Source organism: Staurois parvus, unplaced genomic scaffold, assembly GCF_062004578.1.
Source record: "Staurois parvus isolate SC_StPar_1 unplaced genomic scaffold, SC_StPar_1.0 ptg000303l, whole genome shotgun sequence".
NCBI classification, from domain to species: Eukaryota; Metazoa; Chordata; class Amphibia; order Anura; family Ranidae; genus Staurois; species Staurois parvus.
This window is the reverse complement of record NW_028318099.1, coordinates 15,207,983-15,227,308: the sequence shown is the minus strand read 5'-3', so window position 1 is coordinate 15,227,308 and position 19,326 is coordinate 15,207,983. Positions and strand designations below refer to the sequence as shown.

Here is a 19,326-nt window from a genome sequence, read left to right as displayed (position 1 = left end):
CAAACCAAATGCTTGACTTGTGGATGCAACACAGTAGTTCAATACTACATTTGGCCAAACAAACAAAAAAAAAGCATCCAGGCTAGGTTAATATCACCTCATGAACACCTGGAAGCAGCTGCTCCAGCGCCCTCTGGAAAGCTATCCACGGGGCAGTAGAGACTGCTGCCAGTGTGAATATAGCCAAAAGGAACCCAGTTGGCTATCTCTGCTGGCCTCCATCTTAAAATCTAGTTGCATGGCTGTCATTGCGATCCTCTGGATTTCATACTTTGTGAATTACAGATTAGCAAAAACAGGGCAAAATAATTCAGATTCTTTTTCTTCACACCTAAGAAGCATCAATGTCTCATAAAACACTGTGAGCCATGTGTCAGTCAGCAGAGTTTCTTTAAAGGCAAATAAACCTAAAAAGATGTCACTAGTTTTATTGAGATAAAAAAAATTCTAACACTGGATATATCGAGAATAGAGTATGATATCACTATTTCAGTGGCATAAATAGCAAGGGTCCATAAACTGCACATAAAGGTAATATAACATTTTGTCCATTCTACACATTTCCTTGCTCAAGACAAAAAAAAGCAAAGGCAATGTCTGAGATTTATAAGCTTTTAGTTGAAAAATCTCTTTCATGCAAGCCTAAGGTTTAGATTTAGGGGCCCTTTAAAAAGAACATTGGTCTTCATGTTGATTATCCTCAGTAGTAAAAGGTCTTCATGTTGATTATCCTTAGTAGTAAAAGGTCTTCATGTTGATTATCCCCAGTAGTAAAGGGTCTTCATGTTGATTATCCTCAGTAGTAAAACACACTTTTATGAACCATTTTACTAACTGCTGGCCAAAAGAAAACATTGTGATTAATTTATGGTGGTATATATATATTGTTTTTTCACTTATCAGTGTTCATGCTAACACATAATTAATAACAGATCGCACCTCACAAAACTGCACTTTGTTCAGTTCTCCTGTAGGAATTATATAGAACATGGAATTGAAAACAGTAGCTGCTTGTCAATCAATTCCTCACAGTGTTTGATATTTTTCTAATATGTGTAAAATATACAATGAATCTGGGGCACATATTTTGTATAACAGGGGAAATGGTGCTTTCTGCTTTCAGTATGAAATATTCCATGCCTGCAAAATAGAAAAATAGAAAAAACTCACATCTACTCATCATTCTAATCACTCGCAGATGTAGAATTGTAAATTCCTAGCACTCTCTCTGAGCTGGCTTTTCAATTTCAGTAACGGCAGTGTGGCCAGACATAAGCTGGAGTCAGGAATCAGCCATGCACATGTGATCTGCTCTCCAAAATATGAATGGTCAGGAGGAACAGATATAATGCAGTGGGCATAATCAGGGGCGGACTAACAGCTCATGGGGCCCCCGGGCAATAGGGGATCATGGGGCCCCTGTGTCCTTGCCCAAACTCAAAAAAGCCTATGAAAAAGATACCAGGGGCATCTCATGGGGCCCCCTACTGACCCCGGGCCCTCGGGCAAATGGTCAGTCTGCCCCTGGGCATAATTTACTAAGGCACAGCAGGTATATATTGCTATGGTACAGCCAGTGAACATGTTCCCTGAATTTATATAGCAAATTGTGATGCTGAATGCTCACAGTAATGTCCTAGTTTACCATTCACATTTACATCTAAATGATGGCCTTTTGCCCCAGTGCATGAGGCTCTGATGTTCAAGTGTGGGTGGTGGGCACTGGAGCCAGGGGCATCAGAAGAGCGGATTCGATGATCTGTGCTTGGCCCGGGGAGAGAACCGCTGCGGTGGATAATCGGCGTCTCTGTGTGGCTTCCCACCGGTGGTAGGGAGAAGTGACAGGTAGTGTGAATAGAAAGAGGGGCGGGCTGCAACGCGTTTCAGAAGCTCCGCCTCCTTTGTCAAGCAAAGGTGTTCTTACCTGCCACACATGCCGAGGGAGTTTTAGATGTGTCTTTTAAATAAAGTATTACTGCTTTTATCCACGCTGACCTGGCATCCTGCTTGTTGTTCCTTTGCATACTTCTGTGGGATCCCCCATCCTTGGTGAGGAGCTTCCAGTCCGCTTGTGTGGTTCTTCAGTCTCCACAGTCCATTTCCCCTCTCATTCTGCACACCCATCGGATGGACCCACTGACCTCTGCATCCTGAACACAACGATTTTGTCTGGAATCCTGTCCCCAATCCATTATTCCGTGGACTGGTTTTTATTCCTTATCTTTTTAATTTTGTTTCATTTTACATTAAAATTTATTTTCCGTCTTCTCTGTGAGCGCTAAAAGGTTGCTCATAGTTTCTGAAGATCATCCTTTATGTTAAAGTAGTTGTAAGGCATGAATGTTTATCATCTTCATGCATTCTCTGCATGAAGGTAAATAACCTCCAGTATGCACCTCCCCCAGCATCCTCCCTAATGTTTGCTGGTCCCAGTCCAGCAATGTGCATGAGAACTGCTGCTGTCCCAGCTCTCTGCCTCTCTGCCTCTCCGCCTCTCCAATGGCTCAGAGACAGCAGCAGTATTGTTATTTTTTTAAAAATAAGCCTTTAGTATCACTTTAATTCTTGGAATGGACTGTAAAAATTTGATATGATGATCTTTATCCCCTCCCTCCTAGATTGTGAGCTGGAAAGAGCAGGGCCCTCGAACCCCTCGTGTATTGTATTGTACTGTTTTGTCTCCTGTTGTCCCCCCCGCTATTGTACAGCGCTGAGCAAACCCTTTGGCGCTATATAAATACTGTATAATAATAATAATACTGTCAAGGTTCAAGGCAAACTCTTTGCGTTAATCTTTCGCATTCCCAAATCCTCTGTTAGAATCTGTTGTAACGCTGCAGTCATGTTCAATTCTTTGGCCATCATTCACACACTCAATCTTCGATCTGAGTGTATGAAGGTTCAGATTTTGTCCACATTTGCATCCATTCTTAGCTTTTTTTGGCTGGCCACTTCTTGCGTCATAGTGGACATCTTCCTGCCCTTTAGTAGCCTGCCTTCCTGCCTATCTCACTCAAAAACTTTTGATTTCTTCATTGATTGTTCACCATAAGTCTGTTATAACAGAGCTAAAGTTTAATTTGCACTTTTGCAAATTTTCACCCAAAATGTTATGTTAATCCGCTGCTCCAGATTCCTGTCAATCATTTTTCACCAACAGTGCAATGCACACAAATGTTATCTCTTCTGCTACTCAGTAAAGTCTGAGTCAGCTGGTCTGCGACCCAGATTAGTGCAAGTTAGAACATGTCAGAACACACTCGATTGCAAATGACTGTGTGACTCACCAACATAGTGATATGCCGCTGGCATTTTGGGAATTAATATGTCACACCTCATATATAGAAAGCAAGTAGTATAATATATATACAGTACATAGTGTCAACAGTTTACACAATGCTTTAGGTATTGTACATTCACATCATTCCTTGCCCTGAAGGAGCTTACAATCGAAGGTTCGTATCCCACATGCATGCATATACTAGGGCCAGTTTAGGCAGGATCCAATAAATCTGCCGGCATGTCTTGGAATGTGGAAGGAAATCAGAGTACCACCTAAACAAGCACAGGAAGGACATTCACACTCCATTCAGGTTGCGTTCTGGTTGTTTTTCAAACCTAGGACCCTATTACTGCAAGGCAAGAGTGCTAACAGCCAATGTGCTCCCCTATATTGACCCATGAAACACAATATAATACACATTCACCTGGGTTTCTTCCGTATGATATTTGAAATGGTTTAGAGGCAGGAGAGATGGAGTAGGCATATAAGTATAGTTGATGGCATTAAAAGGATTCAAGGGGTTCCAGATCCCATGTCACATGGCCTTATCAGAGGCACCAGTATATATAGAAATGAGTAAATGGGGAAGGGGGGAGAGGTGCCCAATACATTTCAGATATCGGTCTTCCCAAGCTAGATTGGAGTCAGCAGCCTGGTCCCGTTAGTGTTTGTATATATGTCTAGTTATACAGCCTTACCTCTGGGATTATGTTTATGCTCAAATGTCACAGTATGAAGAGTTCAGTCAATGGGTAGACCACATTGTTACTCAAACACTAGCAGGGATTTGTTTCACTGAATTCATTAAGATCCCGGTTGCACTGGGTGCGACTTGGCATGTGATTTGCATGCCATGAGACTTGCAAATTGCATGCCAAGTTTCACCCTATTGTCTGCAATTACAGTGGTCATATCGGTGCGGTTCTGATTTGGTTGATGCCGCACCGATTTCTAAAGTAGTGCATGCACTACTTTTGGTGCGATTTGAATAGACATCTGTGTCAGATGTCTTGCAAATCACACCTCAAATCGCAATGACATCCCGATGGTGAAATCATGCGACTTACAGTGAAGTTGCTCAATTTCAAAGTCAGGATTGCTGTGACTGGGGTGTAACAGAACCTGATCTGTGAACGAGTGCCACAGGCAATTTTCATTTTTTTGTTTTCTGACCAGAATAAGTAGAGTCTACTTCTAGGTTCCAGGTTTTTGTCATGTGACACATACCTAGAACTTCACTAGATTCTCTTGTGTGGGATGAGAAACCAGGTCCCAGTCTGGTTTAAATACCTCTACCAAACTTCCCTCTCTCCCTAATACCTCCATAATTATTTAAAACAGAGGCAATACTTAATTTATATCTGCTTTGATAAACTAATACACTAATACACTCAAAAGTACCATTTCGAACTTCAGTGGACAATGGTGGCTTGCAGCATCCACTAGCTATTCTAAGCTCTCAGGGACTCTAACAACAAAAGTTCTGCTCTTGAATATTCAGGTGCTTTAAATGGACTATAGTATGCCTTTAATTAAGGACCCAGCTGACTGACTGGGGCCGGGTTAGATCGTGAGATTCCTGCTGGCTGTGGTTTTATACCACTGATACCACTGGCATGTCATGTAGTACTAGTGAGAGGACATAGAACAATCTACTATAATTTCTATCTCCCAAATGAGCTCACAATCTAATATTTAGACCACACACACCCATTGGTATACACTGTGGACATATTTTTGTTCCGAGTCAAATAATTATCAGTATGTTTTTAGATTGTGGGACAAAACTGAAGCAAAACAACACAAAGAACACTCAATAAATAATACATACAATACAAGTACGTAACTACAGATCATAAGGCCCAATAGCAAAATATTAAGCAGTCAACATAATCTGTACACTACTATGGACCAGTGATGTGGATGTAACATAGAATGGAGCAGTAGTTCATGGAATTAATATTTGCTTTATTTTTCCAGTGCACTGCTCAATCACTCATCAGTCTTTTTCAGCATAAACTAATAATTTTAGGGATATAAGATCTTAGGGCAAGTACTGAAATAGATGCTTTAGTAGTGCGTTAAAAAAAGGAAGCAATTATAATACCCATAACGGTATTTTATATAATTGCATAAACCAAAATTGTATTTTATATAATTACACAATAATTGATAGTACTCCTATACACAACTACTTTATAATGCTACTAAAAAATTTCTTTAACCTCTTGCCCCCCCCCCCCCCCGAGGATTTAACCCCCTTCCTGACCAGGCCATTTTTTGTGTTACGGAGCTGTGTTACTTTAACTGACAATTGCGCAGTCATGCAATGTTGCACTCAAATGAAATTTACGACCTTTTTTTCCCACAAATTTATTTTCTTTTACTAATAATGGCAGTGATCAACGACCTATAGTGGGAAGGTGGCAGACATTCTGACACTGGGGGGAACTGACTTGATGTCACTGACATCCCCAGTGACACCAATACAGTGATCAGTGCTAAAAAAAGCACTGACACTGCACTAATGGCACTGGGCAGGAAGGGGTTAATATGAGGGGCGATCAAAGGGTAAACTGTGTGCTGGGAGTGTTTTACTGCGGGGTGGTGTGTTGGTGCTTCACTGTAATCACACTGCTCTGGATGGCTGTGCTCTGCAGTGTGCCCGAGCCGACAGGGAGGAGGACTGTTAGTAAACAAATCAGCCCTCCTCCCCGTCGGAGATGCTCGGTAATCTCCGGGCCCTGGCGGGTAATCACCGGTAGGGACCCTGTGATTGACAGCTCCGGCCGCAAATGGCGGCACGGGTAGGGGCGCTAGCCCCCTACCCAGAAATACGAAATCACGTATATATATATGTGATTTTGTGCACCCCTGCCACCCTGTAGCAGTATATCTGCTATAGGGAGGCAGGGATGTGGTTAAACTTTGGCTTTTTTGCAGGACTACAAATCATCATCATACAAAACTATCATGAGATTTATAGAAACTAAACAAATGCTGTTGCTGCACCTAGAAAACAAGAGAGATCTGGGACTATCGAAGATCCCAAAGGCTCCTCCTGTGCATCTGACATGAGCGGTTTTTGAGTGCCACACAGTGCACAGATATCAGTGTGCAGTCAGTATATAGAGATCAGGGGATAGGGAATAGCACCTGGGGTATGGACACTGGGCAGAAACACTCAGAATGACTGGCAGAGATCATCATTATCAATGTCTCTATCCTGCTGCACACAATGCAGGTTGCTCCAAGTGATGATTCTGCTGTGCAATGCACTCTCTGCCATTTCCAGCTGTCCAGCTGCCGGGTATGACCAGAGGTGTGTGGACTGACACAGGGAAACGCAGGCTTCAGATATAGTGTAAATAAGACAATTTATTAAGACTAACAGCACAAACGCAGTGCAAGGTAAACATAACACAGTGCAAACAACCCAACCTCCAACAGATAACCATATATACAATCAAACATAGTCGGGCAGGCCGGATCGGTAGCAAACGGGCAAACAGGGTACCAGGAGCGAGCAAAAGAGTGGTCAGGAATAGCCGAGGTCAGGACAGGCGGAGTTCGTTCAGAGTCAGGATCAAAGCAGAGTCAGGATCAGGCAGGAAGCAGACAGGATGCAGACAGGATGCAGGTACAAGGGCTCATGGGAAACATACACCAAGGCACTGATTGCAGGTCTGGCCATTCCTTAAATACACCTCCTGCAATCAGCCTCAGGTGATGGCTGATTGCAGGAGTGAGCTTCTGGTTGCTGAGAGCATCCGCTGGCCAGCCCTGGTACTGCAGCCCACAAGACAGATGAGTACCACCACTAATGGTGAGTCCATTCCTGACACCAGCTAAGTTCACTGACTTGATGTCCCCCCGCCCCTCCACTGAAATTCCCAGAAGAGGTGGCCAGAAAGGCTGTTGCTGCCTTCAACTCCATGGCTCCATCATCCCTTTCTCATCCCAGCCAGTACCTGAGTCCTCTCCCAGCTCTACATTAACCACTGGTAGGGATGCCTGTGTTCACTGCCTCCTCCAATCTTAAACCTTCTCTTTTTTGCATGATAAGATGTGGGCACCTCCAGGGGTGGACTTAGCCATTCATATGGCCTCCTACTGACCCAGTGCCCAATTGGTCAGTCCGCCACTGGTGTCACCCCTCTGGTGGGTGTTACCTGGGTGCAGTCCGCACCCCCACAGTGACGCCACAGGCCCCATAGCAGCAGTGGGGGCTGCTATGATTATATTTGTACCACTGCATTCTTGATATAGAAATTCAGTACTGGTTACAATACCCAGAGATTAATGTCTGACCTACAAATAAACCTGATATCTCATGAAATGTTTGCTCATATAAACATTTTCAGGGTCCAGTCACACTGGGCTTAAATAAATGCCAGTTCTTTTGGCAGAAAAAAACGCTCAGGCGTTCAGAAGGGGTTTTTTTCGGCCTCTAAATGCTGAACTTAAATTATGCCTCTAAATATCTTAATGTGCATGGACACCTAGATAACACTGAGCTGCTTCTACAGGCAGAACACAAAGCTCCTGTAGAAGCAGCATTTTTAAAGCCCAGTGAGCATGGATTGCCAGGTCTAGGTGATTTGGCATTGAATTAACACTTTGATAACATTCAGTGATGTGCTTGCAGTATTTTTTGTAGGAGATATCTTCCAGCTACCGTAATTTTAGATACAATCCCAATGAACTTACATAACCTTACCGAGAAGAGCCACACAGTAAAAACTCTTTGCTTCCACTGTACAGGAAAGGCTTATTGCCAGTTCTTAAATATATTCTTTGACTTTTCTGCAGCACCACAGATCCTTACCCCACCCTATGACAACTGGAATGTTACTGGGAAGGATGCTATATTTGGCTGTGAAGTCTTTGCCTATCCCATGGCATCTATTGAATGGAGGAAGGAAGGTTCCGAGATGCTGCTACCGGGCGATGATCCTCATATTTCAGTCCAGGTATTTAAATGACAAATTATAATGTTTGTGCCATAATATTTTATTATGCGTATACTTGCAAATTCCACAAAGAAGGCAAATGAACTGTAAAGAAGTGATAAAATTGAAAATAGTTTGTTCTTATGTCACTGATGCGCAGCTTGATGTGGGGTATGCAACTGGGAAATGGTGAAAGGTTTTACAAAATGCTAATTTTTGATAGTAACAGGCCAGCCATGTTGTGGAGTAGAGGTCTGATGCCATAGTGAAAGTCAAAGGGTCTCTTCATTTGCTGGAACTAACCCCAACCAGTTTTCTAACAGGCTGACATATAACCTAAAAATTGCTCATACAGGATGCTGCTATGGCTTTTTCCTTTCTGGAGTCCTGAATCTATAACTACATATCCCTTACAATAAAAAGCCACCTGGATTGTGTGAGACCACCTCAAATCCTTAACTGAGATGGAAGTCACCCCTCCAGCAAAGCAGGCTCTTTTCAGCTATCATTGTTGGCCAAAACAGCTGGTCCATCCTGTACAGTGAACCTGTTACATTATTTGTTGAAGACAACAAAAAGGTCCATTCATAAAGTGGGCATGTTTTATACTACAGACATCCAAGTATTTACAAATTCTTTAGAAGCCATAATTATAGATTTAAACATGTAATCAATGACTTCTGTAGCTGCAGGCATTATGGAGCAATTCATTCTCCAAGTTCATGCCAGAGGCACTAGAGACAGGTTCTTAGCAACTTTAGCTTACCCTGAATGTCCACAGATTCACGATAAGGCTGAACATTATTCATTCATTGTTTTATTTGTACACTCAAACATTTATTCATTCATTCAGATAGTAATATTTAAAGTTTTTTTTCAGTCCCAATATAACAGGGGCTGCTTTTGCAACAAAAAAGGACAATGCAGCCTAACACAGTAAGTTATTTGATCAATACCAATATTAGAAAATTAGAACATACTATAGCATCACATCATCTTAAAATATTATGACAGTAACACACTGAAAACATTATTTAAGTCACAGTCTTGTCACTGATTAAAGAAATATGAATTGCTAACCCTAACTAGTAATAATCTGGATACCTCGTACTGCATAGTTAACATAGGTATAAACTCTAATTGAATTACTGTTTTGTTCTTTTTTTTACGTTAAATACTGTGTTCACCTTTTTTCATCCTTCCTTTCATCTTCTGCAGCCTCTTTGCAGGTATTTCCTTATATATGGATGTGCTCCAGTTATGGCTGCATGGCATTTTTCAGAGCCAGTTTACTGATGGTGACAGCACATGTATTTGAAACTGACTCCTATAATCTGCATCCAGACTTTGAGCAACAGGGTTACAAGGCAGGAGCACAACTGGTAGACTGAAAAAGGATCTTCAGAAGTTTACTATAAGCTTCAGATTTAAAATGATTAAAAATGTTAACATAAAGCTTGTGTGAGATTTTAGTAAATGCATATACTTTAAATTAAAACACTAACCTTCCTATTGAAAGTGAAATAGAGCGAGTGTTCATGGGCAAAGGGAGAGTTGATACTGGGGTCCTATTCAGATGGTGAACTCCAAAGTCCTACTGTAGATAGATTAGATCCCATGTACATTTTCAAGGCTTGTGCCACCAAACCTGCAGGCATTAGTGATTATCTGGGCACTGACAGGATGTGGAATGTTCATTTGGAGGCAATTGGTGAGTGGTTGGATATGGCAGGGTACAGATACAAGATCGGTCTTGCTACCCCAAAGCTATCAGAGACAGGCAATAAGAAGGGCAAAATGTATGCACGTATGCCTGGTTAATAGTTGAAGTTACACTGAGCTATGATTGCACAGGGACCTATTCTATGTCCACAACTGTCTAAAGAGGTATCTGAAGCCAGAGGCCGCTTGAAGTAGATTCCAAAAAGTGTCACTGAAAAAGCATAAAAATAAATTACATCTAGATTGTGATTACATGTGCCCACATGTGCTAACGCAAGTAAAACATTACTTTCAAGAACGATGTTTAAGACCTTTACAAATTGTATAATCACAGATGGAAAATTTTGAATCATCCTCTTTCAAGTATACAATTTATGGCAGACTATGTCTATCTAATGTTTTTCTCCTGGAGCTCACATGGAAAAAGTTTAATCGATGATACTCCATCATTTTCTAACACAATGAAGACTTTATAGAGTGGGCTCCACTGCTAGAACTTAGGGATTTCCTGTCTGTCTGGGATTAAATGTGTATTTCAGCATATCTGAACTGATGAATACAGAGTCCTATACATCATTGCTGGTGATCTTCTTGATTCTCTGCTTTGCTTTTGACTGGGATGAAAAGGCTCGTCTGGGAAAAGCTACTGTGCCGATAGCATCCACTGGCCAAGTTAGAATTAATATAATGTGTGCAGCAGCAAAGCCATACAGTTTATGCATTTTGACTGTAACCCAAAATACAGTATAATTTCCCTGTCATCCAACATTACCCACATTTTCTATCTCAATATAGTCTACATATTTTGGGGTTGCAAACCTAACAACTGAATCAATTCTAAAACTTCCAAAGGAGTGGGGCTATTGAGAAGAGGGCACCATAATGTCCACCTATGGCGGAATGTCTGCTAAGTCCATAAGTGTTAAGAATTTTGTGGCTGAGAACAATAGAATGGCATAAAGATATTCTTCATTTCTTTGATTCTACATTTGGTAGCTATGCAATTACAGATGTATACAGGGACTTAGGTATAGTTATAGTGGCTTGATCATTTATTGGGCAGTCACAAAGGTTTCAAGTTAGTGAATTAAACTATTACTAATAAAAAGTGAGATATAGGCTGAAAAAAACAACACTCCCTGAGTCCCACAGTCCAGTTATCACTACTATCCAATAGTGAGGCAGGATGGGTGCCCATAAGTTCCACATGTTCTCGTACTACCTTGCAGAAGGTGTAAAATGAATGACGTTGTTGTTGCTGGATGAGACTTCCTTCCAAAGCTAAATGGTCAGGCTTAGCATGGTGGGCAACAGACATGATTCTACCCTCCCACTGTGAGGATATTAGCCTATGTGTTAGGTTGGTAATTTTAGTAAACTGACTACTTATCTTTTTTTACCCCTTATCTTTTGTACATTTTGCGGCCTTGATGGATTTGAATGAATAAATGTGAAAATAATGCCATAATTATGCCATAATTATGCATGGGCAAAGGCTAGGTCTTGTGGATAGAGGCTATAGTTTAGGACCTGTTTTACCAAGTTAAAGTAAATAAAAAATAATAATATATAAATAGAGTTTATTTGTCGGCCACTATCACAAATATAGTGTGGCACATTCACTCACTAGTGGCAGCACAGCATTTATTTATGTTTGTATTCACTTCTTAGAGTTCATTCTTTAGTTCACCTAGTCAAGACTTCCCAATATCATCTTGTACATATTAAAGAAAAAAGTAAATGAAAGCAATTACTGTATCCCAAAATATGTAGCACTTGATTGCAGACCTTCTTAGAAAGGATGATGCAACGGCAGTGGTCTAAATCAACAGCAATAACAATACAAATTTCAAAGACTGATATGTCATTTAGTTAGAGTTGAAAACATTTCTACTGAGGGACCATGTTGGTAGGAGGGGGGGGGGGGTCTCGGCTTATATTACAAACACAGATTCAGACATTACATCTTAGGAATCCAATGTAGGTCCCTATATAGATGATGCGGCTATCTTTCATGAATCTCTATTATTGGGGGATGCTGAATGAGGAAATTATGGATTATGAGCATTATTTTTTAAATTGACTGATGATTAAAAGAAAAAGCTAGAAGCCCTGCTGTATGAAACCTGTTATCTAGGTGAATGGTGTATGTATCATGTTTGCCTTTTAATACTGTCACGCTGGAGCATGGGTTAGTTAGAATGAGCCTTGTGTAGTCCCAGTTTGTGTTCTGTTTTTGTGTCTATATATTTATGGAGAGAAGTTAATCTCTGACCATACAGTCTGGAGTTAAGTTCAGCATCACTAGTGTTCCTTTGGGCAGAGAGCCAAAAGTTAGTGGAAAGAGAAAGACTGATTTTCATGAAGGCTAATTAACTTTTTAATGCAAACTTATTTGTAGGTTAAAATAACAAAGAATTTGATTCACTAAACTAAACCAGATGCCAAGCTAAAGATAAACAAGAGGAGGGCCAAAGGAAGAAATCAGACTAGGCTCTACCAATTCATTTTATGTTCCACTACAATTTGCCTGGATATATTAAATATCAGTAGTAAGACCAACAAAAACATGTGGCAGTTATGGGATATTCTGAAATTATATGTTTTTTGCATATGCTTTTTTGTCCTTATTATACTATATGGTGTTTTTGGAGTTTGGGATGTGGTATACGATGGAGTGTCTGTGTTTGAATATGACTGTATCCACCTGAAAAGTATAAAAGTAGAAAAAGTATAAGATGCAGAGCCCAAGAAGGATAGGTGTATACCAATAGCACCTACAGTATGTAGTTACAAACTGGGGCTGACAGCACGGAAAGCCCATAACAGTTTAGCTGCATATTGACATAAACAAACAATAAAATGCCAAATCATCTATATACGTTTCAAAAAGTTCTAATCTGTCATATTCCTGTGAAATAAATGAATATGTTTCAGAGTTTATTAGTATAGAAAGGAGCTGGAATTCTAAAACTTTAAAATAGCAAAATCTAAACAACCATGGCTTCCGGTGGCTCCTTTGGCTAGAACCTCTCAATAGAGTTCTCAGTCCGTCCCATTTCTGAAGCCAAGCCCCTGAGTTTTCTTGCTACTTTCTTCATAATGAAAAGAAATTAAACCACCAGCATTAATAGTTATGGTCCCTGATAATGGCCAGGGCAAATAGAAGTGGAGTGAGTAACTTACTGACTGGGTCTTGCCAGGGCAGTGCTGGAAAAACATACATTAAATTTCTAAAAGTTTATTGACACCTCACCTCCACACCAATATGGGGTTGATTGACATCCCACTCACAAACTAGGGGCATTATTATAAAATTTACCCCCACTCCCTCTCTAACAGCCTCCTCTCATCTGTGAAGGTTTTCCACAAAATACTGGAGAGGGTCTGCTGGAATTTGTGCTAGGTCAGCCAAAAAAAGGGCAATTTAAAGTCTGATACAGATGTTATGCAAGAGTACCCAGTTCACAGTTGGCATTCTAATATCCCACAGGAGTTCAGTAGGGTTGAGGTCAGGGCTCTATGCCAGCAACTTGAATTCCTCCACACCAAACTGGCCAAATCATATCTGTATAAACCTGGCTTTCTGCACAGGGGCATATAATTTATTTATATGCTGTAGCATTCTGGGTGTATGAACCGTATCTGAGCATGGTTCACTCCATAAGTCTGATTCGTTTGTATAGTGTGATAGTTCGGTATCACACTTGGGTAAGGTTCAACATACTGGGCTCAGTAATACTTGAAAGTAGTGGTCTGGGGCATGGTCCAGTTGGAATCTGGCACAGTAGACTTATATGTGATTGTTAACTATGCTTGAGCACCAAACTTTCATAGATCACTGAGCACTTACAGAGCTCAGAGGTGATGACATAAGCATACTCAGGACTAGCACAACTGGAGTGCAGACAAGCAGGGAAGTGGGGAACAAGTGTATTCAGGCATGGTGTGAGAACACCCTGACAGTATCCCTGACTGGAAGCACCTGAACTTTTTATCATTTTAGGGAGTCCACATACTTTTGGCAATATAGTGTAGTTGTGATGGTCAGGTGTCTACATAATTTAGTCCAATAAAGAGTATAGTAGATGGGCAGTAGTAGTAGTTCAATCACCTCAGTATGCTTTCTAATACTACTTTCACCCTGAGGAGTTTTTGAAGCGTGTTTGCGTTAAAAAAAGCGCCACAAGAAAAACGCTTCCCTATGTATGTGAATGTATATCTATGTGTGTTTTTATGCTGATGCGTTGTGCATGCGGTGCGGTGTAAAAACTGCTTGCAGCATCTTTGGGGCATGTTTGGAGAGTTTAAAAAAACACCCCAAAAATTCTTCTTTCCCATTGAAAGCAATAGTTCAGTTTTTTAGTCATGTGTCCTTTAAAAATGCCCAGAAAGTGCGACAAAAGTGCAGTAAAAACACTCATGCATTTTTGCTGTGTTTTTGCGGCAGATCAGTGTGAAAGTAGCCTAAATCACAGTATCCATCTTGGTAGGATATGCCTTGTTAAACAACATTTGGCAAACCCGAACCTTCTCTGGCTGACCCCAACTCATCTCAGTCGATATCGTCAATGACAAGCTCGCATGGCCAGTTCCCAGCAGTGATGAAGGGAAAGATCTCAAGGAATGAAAATGATGAATATCTGCAGAATGTAAAGTATTTTTTTAATGGACAAGTGAGATGTTATGTATCTATATTCATACTATTTCCTTTTCTTAAAGAAATAGCTGTATTAATTGTTTGTGTATGTTAAAATTTTAAGAACTTAAAGCAGCTTATTGCTCAACTAGATGAGGACAAGAAGTGATATTATGTTTCCTGGTACTTGTAATTCTAGTGTGGAAGAAATTTTTGGAACTAGAGTTTGGTCTTTTGGAATGACTCCAGGCCACTGGAGTCAAGTGGAAAACTGGAGTGTTTAGTCCAAAGTAACAGTGAGTTTCCAGACAGCATTCCATGGCTATGGGAAAGTGCCAGGGCATCCCTATCCATGTTTGGTTCGCTGAAAATGAGTACAAATCATCACACTTGTTTGTAAATGAAATGACGTATGTTGCAGTATATGGTGAAAATATTGCAGAACACAGACTTGGATTTACAAATGGGATTCCAACTGTGTGTATATATATATATATATATATATATATACCTATTCAGCTGCTTTGGTGTTAATGAAATTAACAACAGGTGCACTAGATGGGCAACAATGAGATGACCCCCAAAACAGGAATGGTTTTACAGGTGGAGGCCACTGACATTTATTTCCATACTCATTTTTTCTGACTGTTATTCACTAGTTTTGCATTTGGCTAGGGTCAGTGTTACTACTGGTAGCATGAGGCAATACCTGGACCCTTCAGAGCCTACACAAGCAGTCCAACTCCTCCAGGATGGCACATCAATACATGCCATTGCCATAATATATGCTGTGTCTCCCAGCACAGTCTCAAGAGCATGGAAGATATTCCAGGAAGCAGGCAGTGACTCTAGGAGAGTTCTTAAACCATCAGAAGAACTGGTATCTACTCCTTTGAGTAAGGAGGAACAGGATGAGCACTGCCAGAGCCCTACATAATGACCTCTAGCAGGACACTGGTTTGAATGTCTCTGACCAAACAATCAGAAACAGACTTCATGAGGGTGGCCTGAGGGCCACTGTCCTCTAGTAGGCCCTGTGCTCACTGCCCAGCATCATAGAGCTCAATTGGCATTTGCCATTGAACACCAGTATTGGCAGGTCCACCACTGGCGCCCTGTGCTTTTCACAAATTAGAGCAGGTTTACCCTGAACACATGTGACAGATGTGAAAGGGTCTGGAGAAGCCGGGGAGAAAATTATGCTGTCTGTAACATCGTTGCAGCCATAACCTGTCCAGCCCACAGAATGTATGGTGCACAGCTGGTGCATGTTTTGCATTGTGTCTGACTAGAACCTGTAGGATTGTGTATTGCTTCCTTTACAGCCATTCTCTTTGTACCACAATCTATATTAACTAGAGAATCTTTTGCTGTTCTATTGCTGCAATAAAGTGACCCATTCACGTGCAAGGAATATATAAAAAATAGCATTTTTGCTTGCATATAATTGGATGATGGAAGTCAACATAACTTCATCTCTTTCCTTAAGCTCTGGGGCAAATTCCCTTGCAAAGTGAACAATTTATTTGTAAACCAACCGCAATATCTCTGGATTAAGTACTACAACCTGTTAACCCTGTAGGTACCTTTTTACAATGTGTAGTTTCTAATAAGTCAGATTTTCACCCATTGACAGTTGATTGTTAATTCTGCTGCAAGGTAATGTCATAATGTCTCCTAGATTGTAAACTCGAAAGAGCAGAGCCCTCGAACCCCTCGTGTATCACATTGTATTGTTATCGTACTGTTGCATGTTCTGTCTCCATTGTAATGTACAGCGCTGAGCGAACTGTTGGAGCTTTATAAATACTGTATAATAATAATAATAATGTGCTAGTATGCATTGCATACTAGCAGATTATGTAGAACTTGCCTTAAAACGAAGCCCTCCAGCAGCATGCTGTAACTGGTGCAGAGGCTTCCATCTTCTCCTGGTCTTCCTTTTGGGTTCTCAAGCTCTGGCCGTCTGACAGGCCGGCCGTGATGATGTCATTGGGAGTCTCAGGCCATGGCACAGTACTCTGAAGGAATGGCATACCTTCAGAGAGCATGCGCCAGCTCTAAAGAAGAGAGAATATCTCCTAAATGGTGCACGTTTAGAAGATATTCATCTTACCCACAGGTAAGTTTTATTATAAGCTTACCTGTAGGTAACAGTTAAAAATAAGAGTTTACTGCCACTTTAAATGCAACGTATGGTGGGTAAGGAGTACCTCAGGCTTTGTGTTATAGATTCAAATATTTTTTTAAATTAACAATTCTTAGTAAAAGATACAGAAACCCAAAATAAGAAATAAAGCATTTCATAATAACAGTATACTGCTTCCCTGACATACAGAGCATAGTGGAGGCTAAGGCCAATACATTGCAAGTAGTGTTGAGAATGGGCAAGAATATGAGCCACAAGTTGGTTCTGTAGTGATATGAGTGCATGAATAAGCAGAAATGTCCTTTAGGTTACATGTATAAGATATGCCTCTGGTTTTCATTAAGACCTTCATGGCACTTCTGATGGCCTCTCAATGAGTGGTGTTATAATAAGGACTGTTTTATATGTAATATATTCTGAGTTTTATCAGCCTATCCAACAGATTTACATTTCTCTGAATTAATTTATAGTGAGTTACAGTGGGCGTATTTTTATTTTTTTAAATATCTCTAGTTTAGAGGAGGTCCTCAGAAGTATGAAGTGACGGGGTGGCTTCAGATACAATCAGTTCGTGTGACCGATGAGGGAACATACCGTTGCTTTGCTAAAAACAAAGTTGGAGACGTTGTGGCAGCAGCGACACTGACTGTGCTAACACCAGGTAAAACTCATATTTTCTTAGAACTCAAATTTCCATAAAGCACATTTAAAGTAGAGCTATGACCTCCCATTAAAAGAAACTATGCACTGCTGCATTTTGTTAGTGCATCTGCACTTACAATTTTCACTTAGTCACTTTGCAAAGTCCCAAAAATACCTCTTGATTCTTCTAATGATGTCCACCTAATGCATCTTCCTGTGATGAGGTTGCATTCATAGCAAAGTTGGAACTCTCATGTAGGCTGCCTGCTTGCACTACAGTGGGATAAAAAAGAGTTGCAGGGGACAGGGCTGTTGGCATTATCATTGCTGAATCAAAAGTCTGTAGCTTGTCAGTCAGCACCTGGACACACCTAGTCCTGCCCACTGCTGTCTGGATTGACAGCTCTGCCTCTGTTGCTGAAACATTTCCACTGTGTGCTGCAGTGTCTGGGAGGGGGAGCATTTTGGGACTCAAACAAAGCAAGATTTGGCTCAGTTAAAGAAAGTAAAGGAATATTTTTGTTCAATTTATGAGACCTGTGCATCACATCATCACATGAGCACTGACTTTGAGCCAGTAGCTGTCAATGTAGAAGCATGCTTGTGATCTAGGTCCATAGCAGTTATTAACAGCGTGATTATTATAACTGGTAAAAAAAAATTGTGTTTTCTTTGGGACTGGCATTCAGCCTAGATTGCCCACCATTTTTTAAAGTTTAAACATCTCTCAACTTAGTCATAAATTTGAACAACTGGGGAAAACTTTTCAATGGTTTCTATTGGCTCATTGTTGAATAAGTGGTACAAAACAGAGAAAATCAGCGCAACCGTCATGAGTGGCTAGCCGCCTGCAGAGCAAACATCTATTCTTGCTGTTTTAGTTAATAGTGCTGTTCCAATGTATTTACTTACAATATATACAGTAATTTATGTATTTACATATTTACTTTTTGTGTGCTTTAGAACAAGTGAACCTGACTGGATTGTCTCTGCCAAAATTCCGCATCCCTTTACAAGAGGACGATGCTGACAATGAGGATTCTGATTATTACTGAATTTTCCATAGAACGTTGGATCTGGTCTGAATCATTCTCAACAGGTTTTTCCATACATGGCTAGAACATTCTACACATGGCAAATTCCATTTCCATGACAAGGGACAATGAGAAGCACTTTATATTTGTGAACCCGCTTTGGCAAACTTTGTAAAAGATTTTTTATTTGAAGGATTCTGGAAGAAGTTACATTTTTTATCAGTATTAGTATAAATATTTTTAATGAGAAGACTGGATAGACAAATACTGACACTGTATTATTGAACATTTAGTAGATGCATTTAATTATGCAGTGTACAGAAGTCATTACCTAGAACCATGCGCCCAGACCAAGCCACAGTGTTTATGCAGTTTAATCATTTTGGCAGGAGTGAAATAAATCAAACTGGTATTTAAAGTTACTGCAATCTGTGGACTTTGGTTAATGGCATACACAGCAAATGAAAATTTTCTTGATATTGTATGAAAACAGTTTTCATGTAACTTTCATTAGTATGTGTTTAGTGTTCATATAGCGTTATATGATGTTTTATATAAATTATATGTTTCTCTTGTTTATTCTTTTCTTTTTGCAAAGCTCTTTCAGGTAGAGTTGTGAAATTAAAGGGTAAGCTCACCTTTTCACAAAAAAAGAAAAGGCAAACTAACCCACACCACTCCTGTCCCTGCTGCATGTGCCCTATGTTATTCCTGTCTTCCATTACCCTCTACAGAAGGTATAATGGTCCGGCACTTTAGAATTTCATTAAACAGCATTGGAAGCTATATAGTAACATAATACTCACAATAGCGAGTGCTCATTGGGCAATGCTGGCCACATGACTGCGTTGACCAAGGAGATTCTCTTCTATGTTCCAGGACACCATTCTGGACTAAAGAAATGT

At 40.4% G+C, this 19,326-nt stretch overlaps 1 protein-coding gene across 2 annotated transcripts in view; it reads left to right on the top strand.

The window, feature by feature from the left end:
- The window catches only part of KAZALD1 (Kazal type serine peptidase inhibitor domain 1), a 49,980-nt gene extending 30,982 nt beyond the window's left edge, over nucleotides 1-18,998 (top strand). For both annotated transcript variants that reach the window (XM_089683286.1, XM_089683287.1), the window contains 3 exons: nucleotides 8,096-8,256; nucleotides 17,259-17,406; nucleotides 18,351-18,998. In XM_089683286.1, the coding sequence (XP_089539412.1) occupies nucleotides 8,096-8,256; nucleotides 17,259-17,406; nucleotides 18,351-18,442 (401 nt within the window). In that variant the 3' untranslated portion in view covers nucleotides 18,443-18,998. The remainder of the gene's footprint in view (nucleotides 1-8,095; nucleotides 8,257-17,258; nucleotides 17,407-18,350) is intronic.
- Nucleotides 18,999-19,326: the final 328 nt, after the last annotated feature.